This window comes from Ursus arctos, unplaced genomic scaffold (genome assembly GCF_023065955.2).
Source record: "Ursus arctos isolate Adak ecotype North America unplaced genomic scaffold, UrsArc2.0 scaffold_20, whole genome shotgun sequence".
Lineage (NCBI taxonomy): Eukaryota > Metazoa > Chordata > Mammalia > Carnivora > Ursidae > Ursus > Ursus arctos.
Window position 1 is genome coordinate 55116997 of NW_026622875.1, and position 12182 is coordinate 55129178.

General features: G+C 37.9%; 1 protein-coding gene across 43 annotated transcripts in view; it reads right to left on the reverse strand.

The window, feature by feature from the left end:
* Positions 1–468: 468 nt before the first annotated feature.
* Positions 469–12182, reverse strand: part of CLASP2 (cytoplasmic linker associated protein 2) — a 175042-nt gene continuing 163328 nt past the window's right edge. For all 43 annotated transcript variants that reach the window (XM_026496670.4, XM_044383243.3, XM_057315836.1 and 40 more), the window contains 5 exons: positions 11893–12086; positions 11249–11377; positions 6864–7070; positions 5265–5381; positions 469–2203 (listed from right to left, as the gene is read on the reverse strand). In XM_026496670.4, the coding sequence (XP_026352455.1) occupies positions 2117–2203; positions 5265–5381; positions 6864–7070; positions 11249–11377; positions 11893–12086 (734 nt within the window). In that variant the 3' untranslated portion in view covers positions 469–2116. The remainder of the gene's footprint in view (positions 2204–5264; positions 5382–6863; positions 7071–11248; positions 11378–11892; positions 12087–12182) is intronic.

The following is a 12182-nucleotide window of genomic DNA, read 5'->3' on the forward strand; positions in this document are numbered from 1 at the left end:
ACGGAACATAAAACATAACTGAGAAACTGAGAAGAATTCGATGTTTAAAATGACTTTTCTTCTTAAAGATAAGTTGTCAGGGGCGCCTGGGTGGCTCAGTCGGTTAAGCGTCTGCCTTTGGCTCAGGTCATGATCCCAGGGTCCTGGGATCGAGCCCCACATCGGGCTCCCTGCTCAGCGGGGAGTCTGCTTCTCCTCTCCCTCAGCCTGCTGCTCTGCCTGCTTGTGCTCTATCAAATAAATAAATAAAAAGCTTTAAAAAAGAAAGATAAGCTGCCATACACATGCATATATAGCCATCTAATTTGACTGTGGAGGCTACTCCTGATAAATCTGTTTTCCTCAGATGCACTTATAAAATTCATGAGAACAGCACTAATACAGGACCTCTTAAATATTTTTAAAAACCTAGTTAGGAGCTAAGGGACTTTTCACACAGTGAGAAAAACAACTGATATACATTGTTAATTTTTTCAAGTAATGTTATGTACAGTTTTATTGCCAGTATATGCACAACAGTAAGCATAGAACTATAAATACACAATGTAATTAACAGTAGAAAACAAAATTGTTACAGGTAAAGGGGACGGGATATAGAGAAACTATTTTCCTGCTGCTAGAACAGAAACGAAGGGAAAAGCCTATGACAAATCATCCATCCAGTACTCTTGTCTTAAATTCTTTACATACATTTCTACATTTTTTTCAGTTAAACAAAGAAAGTACAGATAACTCTGTAACAACAGCAAATTGCTTCCCTAATAGCTATTTGCCTTTCCAGTCAAATTCACTTCATGTTAAGGATTTTAAAAAAAGTCAAGATGAGAAATCATTAGTGTCCTGGTTCCGAATGATCTAATTTGCCTTTCACCAAACTGTTAATTTTTGAAAGTTGGCTGCACATGAAAAGAATAGTTGTAGCAAAAGGTGATTAAAAAAATTTGTTAAAATGTAACAGAAAATCACCCTTGAAGTAGTTTTCCAAAAGACACTACAGGCAGCAGCTCAGTTACAAGGATTAGCCCTGAAGAGGTAGAGAATTTGAGTCCATTACACAAAGATAATAGCCTTACACCATCTTCTCTCTCATCAGGATCAATGTTTTCAAGTAAGACAATTTCATGGTAAAAGGAAACCAGGTTCCACCATTTAAAGAAAAGGTGCTGGTTGACTCCCATATCTCAATAATAAGTTTGTTTATTAAATGAGAAACAGAAGACGGTCAAGGACACACATGCACTTGATTTTTTTTTTTTGTCTCTTTCCATTATCAAGTTTATTCGTAAGTGAATTTGAGATTAATAAATACGAAAAAAGCATCATTCACAACAAAGATAAACAAATCAAAAACCCTGCAATAAAACCTTCTATTTTAATAAGCATCGAGAAAACAACAGGCAGATGATTTGGTGCAGCTTTCTTAAGGGATCTTAGAGGGGACATGGTTTTAAATAAAGATGGCAAGATCAACAACCAACAAGCAGTATCAGTGTTACAGAACTGGCTGATTCTGTAGCACTTTCTCTGAGGTCTTAGTTTTAAACTATAGATCACCCCAAAGAAATTGCAACTAATGACATGTATCACCATCACACCAACAGAGTCCAGCTGTAGTTCAAATTAGTCCTGCTTTGTTTCACATCATTTCAGTATTTCTAGCATAGGACATGATACGGAACAAAACTCCAAGTAGCAATAAAAATATTATTCTGCATTTGAATAGAGGCAAAAAAAAAAAGTTTTAGACTGTTAAACTTTTAAAGCTTTAAGCATTCCTCTTTAACCAGCATTTAAAAAAATTTATACAATCATAACACTGGCAAAGGTTAATGGGAAGACAAAGAAGTACAAACATGTGAAATGATGAATTCGATTAAAAATTACTTTGTACTGATCAACTGATGTTAATACTGCTTCTTCTTGAATTTGGAATAACTATCATAAAAGTTACATGCAGACTGAGGACAGCCCTCTGTTACAGAAAATACAGAACAAAACAAAAAACTAAAAGTGGGAAAGATGGTAAGTTCCAAAAGATGTGTTTGAAAATCTCCTTTCCTTGATGAGGGCGGTCTGTCCTTCCTTTAAGGGGCCTGGTTCACTTTAATCAGCGTCACTAACTTTGTCCAGAAACATCAGTAGTGGGGTCAGCTCCTCCAGAACCTGTCTGTGCACGTTTGATGTAAAGATTCAGTAGCTTCATCTGTAGATTCAAGCCAAATGTATGTCATTCAGCAAATCATAAATTACAGTAAGATGCTCATTTAAAAAATTATATACATATATGAATTTAAAAAGAGAGATTTTAGACTAAGTTACACCCAACTGATTATTGATAATTAAGAATTACCAAAAAAAAATTTCAAGTCTCAGTCTGTTCACAACTGAGTATTCTGTTTATTTATTTATTTAAGTAATCTCCACACCCAACATGGGGTTTGAACTCACGACCCTGAGATCAAGAGTTGCATGCTCTTCCAAGCTAAGCCAGCCAGGCACCCCTGAGGACTGAGTATTCTAATATTCCTTTTCAAAAAATGTTGTAGTGACAGCATGTAAAACTTAAACTTAGAAAAAAGAAGTCACCATTAAGACAATAAGGACAAACATTTGAGCAACATGTGCTACGTAATAAGCTAACTACTTCACACTCTCTATCTCAACAATACTTTACAGATGAGGAAATCAAGATAGAGGATGTGAAAGTCATTGCCTGAAGTCACACGGGTAGGTAAGAAGTGGGCCAGCATAGGAAATTAGGCACTTGGGTTCCAGGAACCAAGATCTTAAACAACTATAACATTACCCTCCAAGAATGTTCTTGATTTCTCTGTATCACTTTATGGTCTTTGCTAGATGAGATCATATTTTTATAAAGTTTTAATCAATGCATATACAATTTTGTGCTTTCCTTTTTTTCATCTAATGTCATTTCCAAGTATTTTTTCAACATAGCTATGTTCTTCATATGCAACTGGCTGCCTAGTATTCTGACAAACCACTTATTTTTAAAAATTTTTTTATTTAAACTTAATTTAATTAACATATAGTATATTATTAGTTTCAGGGGTAGAATTTAGTGATTCATTAGTTGCATACAACTCCCAGTGCTCATTACTTCAAGTGCCCTCCTTAATGCCCATCAACCAATTATCCCATCCCCCCACCAACCTCGGCACCAGCAACCCTCAGTTTGTTTCCTAGTGTTCAGAGTCCTGACAAAGTACTTAATTTTAGTTCTTCTACAGACATCTCTGGATTATCAGGACACAACTTGAGCTTATCACAAAAGTTGGGATTTCTTCTTTGAAAACCACTTCGTTGGGGGTGCCTCACTGGCTCATTTGGTAGAGCATGTGGGGCTCTTGAGTTCAAGCTCGGTGTAGAGTTTACTTAAAAAAAAAAAGAAAAAGAAAAAAAGATGGGCGCCTGGGTGGCTCAGTCAGTTAAGTGTCTGCCTTCGGTTCAGGTCATGATGTCAGGGTCCTGGGATTGAGGCCCATGGCAGGCTCCCTGCTTGGCGGGGAGCCTGCTTCTCCCTTTGCTTGCACTCCCCCTGCTTGTGCTCGCTCTCTGTTAAATAAATAAAGAGGAAAACAAAAGAAAACTGTGCTGTTTAAGTCTCCTTTTTTAACACTGATTCACGGATTTTTAACCTGGTGTTCATGGGATTCAGGGACTCAATGAATCCTCTGAAATTTGTGTAAAATTTTCTGTATTTATTTATTTTTCATAGGATGAGATACTACCCATATCTCAAAGTGGTCTGTAACTCAGAAAGTGTTAAGAACCACTGCTTTAATCTATCTATAACTTACATAAATATTTAATGTAAGGTGTATACCGAGCTTTATAGGTATTTTCTCCACCTTTTTGCTATTTTATTTTTTATTTTTTTAATTTTTTTTTTTTTAAAGATTTTATTTTATTTATTTGACAGAGATAGAGACAGCCAGCGAAAGAGGGAACACAAGCAGGGGGACTGGGAGAGGAAGAAGCAGGCTCATAGCGGAGGAGCCTGATGTGGGGCTCGATCCCAGAACGCCGAGATCACGCCCTGAGCCGAAGGCAGACGCTTAACCGCTGTGCCACCCAGGCACCCCTATTTTTTTTTAATTTTTTAAAAAAATTTTTATTTATTTATTTGACAGAGAGACAGTCAGCGAGAGAGGGAACACAAGCAGGGGGAGTGGGAGAGGAAGAAGCAGGCTCCCAGAGCAGCAGGGAACCCGATGCAGGGCTTGATCCCAGGACCCTGGGATCACGCCCTGAGCCGAAGGCAGACGCTTAACGACTGAGCCACCCAGGCGCCCCTCCACCTTTTTGCTATTTTAAAAATAAATTTGATCATAGTAATGACAATAGGTAGGGTTTGGGAAACTGTTTAAATGAGGATGAGTGTTTCCTGCTAACTGGTTCATAAGCAACAATTCAACAATCATAGTTTATACTTGCCTCGTAAAATAAATTTCAGTGTTTGATGGTATCAAAGAAATGAGGAAAGCAAGACTCTTGTTTTTAAGTCTTCATCTAAAAAATTTTTTTTATTATGTTCAGCTAGCCACTGTATGTACATCATTAGCTTTTGATTTTTTTAAGCTTATTTATTTAAGTAATCCTTATACCCAATATGGAGCTCGAACTCATGACTCCGAAAGCAAGAGTCGCGTGCTCTTCTGACTGAGCCAGCCAGGCACCTCCTTTTATTTTTTTAAAGTCTTAAGGGCCAGCAAATATTTGATTATCATAGTTCATAGGGGAAAATTAAAGAAATGTTCAAGTGTTCCACATTTTGGGAGATATAAAGTAATCCATGAATATATAAAACCACTATTTATTCTTCTTTAAAAAAGGGTATTTATTTATGTACTTATGTATTTAAGTAATCTCTATACCCACTGTGGGGCTCAAACTCACAACAACCGAGATCAAGTGTCACGCACTCCACCAACTGAGTCAGCCAGGTGCTCCAACCACTATTTATTCTTAAATAGTCCTTGGGGGTAAGGATTTGGGTGTGGGTGTGGGAAAGGAATCCGCTGGCTGTAGGCATTTCTTTCACAGCAACCTACCCTGCTTGACTTCACCTGAGTGACGAATGTGAAAGTAGAAACAGTTAAAATTCAAGGAGGAATGAGTTGGATGCTCGAGGCCCAACTTGTTCAAAGCTGAATAACAAATTTACCCTTTAAAAAACAAACAAAGAACTATATCTGAAAAATGTACCACTGCCACCACCTTTAGAACAAAGCTTCACTACTTACTTTACTGCCAGTGAGCTGACTGAGATGTGGTTTTAGTTCATCACCAATTACCGCATGAACAGCCACCAGGCAGAAGACACAAGCTTTCCGAACACTGCTCTCTGAATTATCATAACCCTAGGGAGAAAAGTCTTTGTTAGCACTCCTGGGGGAATCTGAAAAAGTACCATTCCCATATGGACAGAAGAAGTGGCAGGGAGAGGAAGCTTTAGTGACTAAAGTTAATCCCCCTACTTTTCCCGGCAGAAACGTGCCCTTCACCTCTCCACTTCCCCTTCCACATCTCCACTCCACTATTAGCTTTCCTTATCAGGTTCTACCTTATTTAGCCTGGAAAACTGCCCCTTTGCCAACCTGCTCTGTAAAGTCTCCAGATGAACCCTGCTAAAGCATTCAGCTGTAGGAAGCCCAAGAGTGCTTCACTATTGAATGAAATCTAAACAGAGTGAAACTGGGCCTGGCAGTCAAGGTACTCCTATAATTGAGGCTGAAGTAAGCTCAACATCTGTCCCATCCCTACCATTACCCTAAGTTATTCATCAGGCAAAAATTTATTCAGTACCCACTATATGAATGATTTACACATACCATGTACATTCTGTTCTTAATACCAAAGTACAAAGAAGAGATTTGGATCTTATCTTCCAGGACCCCACAATTTAGTGAGCAATATTAGGCTTAGAACAGAGTCAAAGATAATACTAAAGATGCACAAAGAAATTAATGATTAATTCTCTTCAGGAGTGGTTTTATTATATATACTATAGAATATTACTCACGGAGTTACATTATAGAATATAATTTATTGGATGGAAAAGTTAACAATTTATGATTAAGCAAAGCATGTTATAAAATACGATCCCATTATTAAAATGTTTATGTGGATGGGTTTGTTTGCATAGAAAAAAACCACATCTATGACTGTAAATTAGTAACCATTTTGGAGAGAAATGTGGCAACACCTAGGAATTCTACTTCTAGATATATACATATATGGAGATATAAGGAAGTTCACTGCAATATTTATGTTATTTAAAAAAGGGAAACCCAGATAGTCTTCAAAAGATGAATGGATAAACAAATTGCAGTAGTCACATTAATGGAAATTACTCAGCTATAAAAAATGAATTAAATTTTAATACATGTTATAACATTGATGAACCCTAAAAACATTTCACTAAATGAAATAAGCCAGCCACAACAGAACAAATACTGTGTGATTCCATTTACACAGGAACCTATAAAGCAGAAAAGAGAAAGAAGAATAGAGGTTACCAGGGGCTATGGGGAGAGGGATAGGGAATTATTAATGCGTACAGAGTTTCTGTTTGGGATGATGAAATATGTTCTGGAGCTGGATAGTTGTAATGGTTGTACAACATCATAAATGTATTTAATGCCATTAAGTTTTATGTTATATATATATTCAACACACACACACACACACACACACACACAGAGCTAGTTATGGAAAGTCTTTGCTCTGAATACCCAAGACAGCAGGAGGCTTGGTTATGCCACTAGTGCTGCCTACAAAGTGCCTAAAATAACCGAATTGCAAATGTATCATAATTTATTCCTCTAAGTTTTGTTTCTCACCTGTATCAGGCCTGGCATGATCTCCGGCAAAAGCAAGTTAAGGGTTTCCTTGGATACTCGCTCTATCACTTTTGTTTGCATTTTGATTGCAGCCAGATTAATTGGGTAATCTGCAGTTTGGATGATAGGACAAAGCACTTTGATGCACTGCTCTGGACTGATTGAAGTGGCCAGCACTGACGCAGCTTCCTCAGCAGATCTCACCACCTTAAACAAAGAGCAAACGTGTAAACTGGAGTAAATCTTTAAAACATTAGACTGTGTACTGGAAGTACAAACTTTATGAAATATGCACTACAACAAGATATCTATAATTTGTTTTGAAACTACCACAGTAAACAAACACACCCAAAAAGTGAGGGTACAGATAAAACAGAGTTGGCAAAATGCCAGTAACTTTTGAAGCCAGAATGCAGTTTTTTTTGTTTTTTTTTTGAGAGAGAAACAGAGAGAGGGGTTGTGGGAGAAGGGCAGCGAGAGGGAGAGAGAGAATCCTAAGCAGGCTCTACACTCAGCACGGAACCCGACATGGGGCTCGATCTCATGACCCTGAGATCATGACCTGAGGCAAAGTCAAAAAGTTGGAAGTTTAACCAACTGAGCCACCCAGGCACCCCAGGCTAATGCAATTTTTAAATCATACTGTGGTCTAGCTGTACTGGGTGGTGGAGGCTCCATTTATCTATAAGGTGACTGGAGTCCTCTACAACAGCCATGGTGAAACCCTGCTCACTATCAGTATCCTCATGTCCAAGGGTATTCATGCCCTTTTCATCACATTATTACAAAATAAAATATAAATAACCTTGGGGCACCTGAATGCTCAGTTGGTGGAACATGCAACTCTTGATCCTGGGGTTGTGAGTTCAAGCTCCACATTGGGTGAAGAGATTACTTAAAAATAAAATCTTTTTCTTTTTTTTAAAGATTTTATTTATTTATTTGACAGAGAGAGAGAGACAGCCAGAGAGAGAGGGAACACAAGCAGGGGGAGTGGAAGAGGAAGAAGCAGGCTCCCAGCGGAGGAGCCTGACATGGGACTCGATTCCAGAACACCGGGATCACGGCCTGAGCCAAAGGCAGATGCTTAACGACTGAGCCACCCAGGCGCCCTCTTAAAAATAAAATCTTAAAAAAAAAAAATCTCATTAATGGGTTATCAAGTTAACATGCTATTCCCCCTTATGTTCATAATGATTTTCTTTCTCTGTCTTGGGCCTGGGGAGGGCTGACACTGATGTTATAATGAAGAGAAGAAATGGCTGTCTATCTTAGTAGAATCTGTAATCTATCTAGAGATGGTCTTGAGACCATGTAAAAATTGTTGCTTTTGATTCTACTATAGTAGTTTCTCACTTTGGATCTCAATCTATGAGACGTACTGAGAAAGGTACAGTGGCAAATATACTGGAAGTCAGAAGACCCAGGGCTTTTTTTTTTTTAATTTTTATTTTGTTATATTAGTCATCATACAGTACATATCCATTTTTTTTTTTTAAAGATTTTATTTATTTATTTGACAGAGAGAGACAGCCAGCGAGAGAGGGAACACAAGCAGGGGGAGTGGGAGAGGAAGAAGCAGCAGAGAAGCCTGATGTGGGGCTCGATCCCAGAATGCTGGGATCACACCCTGAGCCGAAGGCAGACACTTAACAACTGCGCCACCCAGGCGCCCCCATCCCCAGTTTTTGATGGAATGTTCCATGATTCATTATTTGCGTATAACACCCAATGCACCATGCAATATGTGCCCTCCTTAATACCCATCACCAGCCTATCCCAATCCCCCACCCCCAGGTCTAATTTTAGATGTAATGCCTAAGGAATGTCAATTTTACCTTTTGTAAAAACAGAGATGCCAGGCCTTATTTGGGTCAGAAGCTGGATAACTAAACTACAAATATTAGTTTTTTTAAACCTTCAGCAAGATACTACAGACGTTCCAGTACTAAACACCACCTAAATTAAAAATCTAAATAAAAACCCACATAGATTTAGAAGTCATGACTCACTCTCCTACAAGACTTACAGCCATATCTTCTGAAAACTGAATTACCCAGAGGGTTTTAATTTCTTCAAATCCTCATCAATACTACTTTCTTTTCTTTTTCTTTTTCAGATTAATTTATTTAAGTAATCTCTATGGTCAACGTGGGGCTTAAACTCAAGATCCCGAGATCAAGAGCCCTATGTTCTTCCGACTGAGCTAGACAGGTACCCCCAAATCCTCACCAACGCTTCTTCCTATCTTTCTTCCTCATGTATATGAAGTGGTATCTCCCTGTGGGTTTAGTGTATTTTCCTAATGAATACTGATATTGGGCATTTTTCATGTGCTTATTGGCAATTTGCATATCTTCTTTGGATAATGATCCATTCAGGCCCTTTGCTCACTTTTTTTTTTTAAAGATTCATTTATTATTTTAGAGAGAGCAAGCGAGGGCGAGCAGGGGGAAGGGGCGGGGGGAGAGAAAAAAAGGGGGGGAAGCTGACTCCCCACTGAGCACGGAGCTGGACACAGGCTCGATCCCATGCTCTGAAATTGAGTCTGACACTCAACCAACTGAGCTACCCAGGCGCCCCATCCTTTGTCCATTTTAAATTGGGTTATTTCTCTTTTTGTTGTTGAGTTGTAAGAGCTCTTTATATACTACCTTATCAGACATATGATTTGCAAAAATTTTTTCCTATTCTGTGGGTTGTCTTTCCACATTCTTTAGAGTGCCCTCTGAAGCACAAAACTTTTCTTTTTTTAAACATTATTTTTTGTGACACTAATTTTTTATTTTATTTTTTTGAATAAACTTTATGCCCAACATGGGGCCTGAGCTCATAACCCTGAGATCAAGAGTCTCACGATCTACTGACTGACCCAGCCAGGTTCCACCAAAGCATAAAAGTTTTTACTTATTTTATTATTTAAAAAAAATATTCTATATTTTTTAAAGATTTATTTGAGAGACAGCGAGTGAGTATGAGCAGGAGGGGCAGAGGTAGAGGGAGAGAGAATCTCAAGCTGACTCCCAGCTGAGTGTAGAGCCCAACATGGGGCTTGATCTCAGGACTCTGAGATCATGACCTGAGCTGAAACCAAGAGTGGGACGCTTAACTGACTGAGCTACCCAGATGCCCTCAAAAGATTTTAAGTAATCTCTACCCCCAATGTGGGGCTCGAACTTACAACCTTGAGATCAAGAGTCGTATGCTCTACCAACTGAGCCACCTGGGCATCCTGAAGCACAAAGTTTAAATTTTTTATAAAGTCCAATTTATGTTTTTGTTGTTGTTGTTGGCTACTTGTGCTTTTGATGTTATATCTAAGAAACTATTGGTTAATCCAAGATGACAAAGATTTACACTCATGCTTTCCTCTGAAAGTTACAGTTTCAGTTCTTACATTTAGTTTTGATCTGTTTTATCTCACTGCTGTTTTTTAACTTTCCTTTTTTTGACCCCTTTTGCTTAGGTCTTGGTTCTACCAGAGGCACCTAATGCTACTGCTCTGGTGCTATCTCTTAGAACTGCAGTCCCTACTTGAAATTTCCTTTTCTAATTATTTCTGAAACTTAATAAAAATCCTCATGATTATATCATCAACGTCATTGGTGGTGGTGGGTATATTCTAATTATAAAGAGATGAGACACAGGGAGAGATAAACCAAGAAACAGATCCTCAAGTATAGAGAACAAACTGGTCACCAGAGGGGAGGTAGGGAGGGGATGGGTGACAAAGGTGATGGGGATGAAGGAGTGCACTTGCTGTAAGGAGCACTGGGTGATGTATGGAAGAGCTGAATCAGTACACTGTACACCTGAAACTAATATAACACTGTATGCTAACTAACTGGAATTTAAATAAAAGCTTAAAAGTCTAATTTTTTTTTTTTACACAACTATAAATAGATAGATGGGACAGATTTACAAGACTCTTTCAGGAAGGATGTCCTCATTATTTTATTGAATAAACTTTGAACAGATATCTAGCTCCTATAGGCACTTTACCACTTTAAAATAATGATTCTTGTCTTCAGCAGTTATTTCAAAAAAACAAATTCTTACTGGTAAGGGGATAGTGACAGTTGGTGAATTCTAAATTAGAAAACTACAAGTCAAATTAAGAAGGAAAAAATGAAATCAAGATTATGTCCTAGAGCTGGCTTATTTTAGGCAAAAGACCATGATATCACCATAATTCATTTAACAGAAAAAATATGATTGTATCTTCATCAGATATATTACCTGGAAAATCAAAGTTAAGTGTTCATTTGATTGAAATGATTGATTCTCTTCAAGGGTATTCTTCAAGCAATGTTAGTAATACGTTTCATGCAATAAGAGCAGAAGAACTAAGAATAAAAAAATAATTTAATGGTCAGGTGACTTACCTCCTTATGAGGATCTTTATGTGCTTCCAGTGTTTTCATGACAGTCAGTTCTGCATAGTTTTTAAATCTGGCTGGTTGATGCCTTAGGATTTCCCTTAAAACCTTTAATGCCAAAGCCCTGATTGTAGGCTAAGAAGAAATATTTTCATGTTTTTAATATTTTGGGTTATAGACAATCTTCTACATTTTCCATTTCTGTAACTTAAGGTCTTACCATTGGGGCAGGGATAAGTTGTAGACAACTGCACAAAGTATATATGGTATATTACATAATTAAGTTTTCACATCTCTAGTTGAAAACTTAAGTCACACTTTTTATACTCGTAGGAGATCAAGAACCAACATCCTATGAAAAAGGAAACTACACTTCTGAACAGCTAGTTTAAGTATGCAAAACAAGTCACTTGTACTCTCCTACGAAACACTATCAGCAACCTTTCATTTTTCCCACTGTCAACTGTTCAAAAACATTGAGCTATTGGTTTAGAAGAAAAAGTACTCATAATGAAAATTTCACACAGGAAGAAGCAGTAAAAGAGACTGATTTTCCCAGTTTCCAAATCTGTGTAGCTCTTGATTAACAGGCAAGGAAAGGCAATCCAAGACAGAAAAACAGGCTATTATTTACATATCCTGCCATTTACCTCTTTATCCCCAAGGGTTTCAAGCAATAGAAGTAATATTGTTTTGAAGTGTTCATCCCAAACACCAAAAGATTCTTCCTGTGTCAGTTTCATGAGTTCATAGAGGGCAATTTTTCTTTCTTCTACACGTTCATTATGGTTAGACAGCTCCTTCAATAGCTCTGCGACCAGGTCAGAGTGGTCTAGGGAAAGATCTGGCAAGAGGACATAACGTTAATTCTGTAACTTTATAGGTCAGCTCTCATAAGTATGGGGATGACAACTTTAGAACATTATGAAACAGACAATGT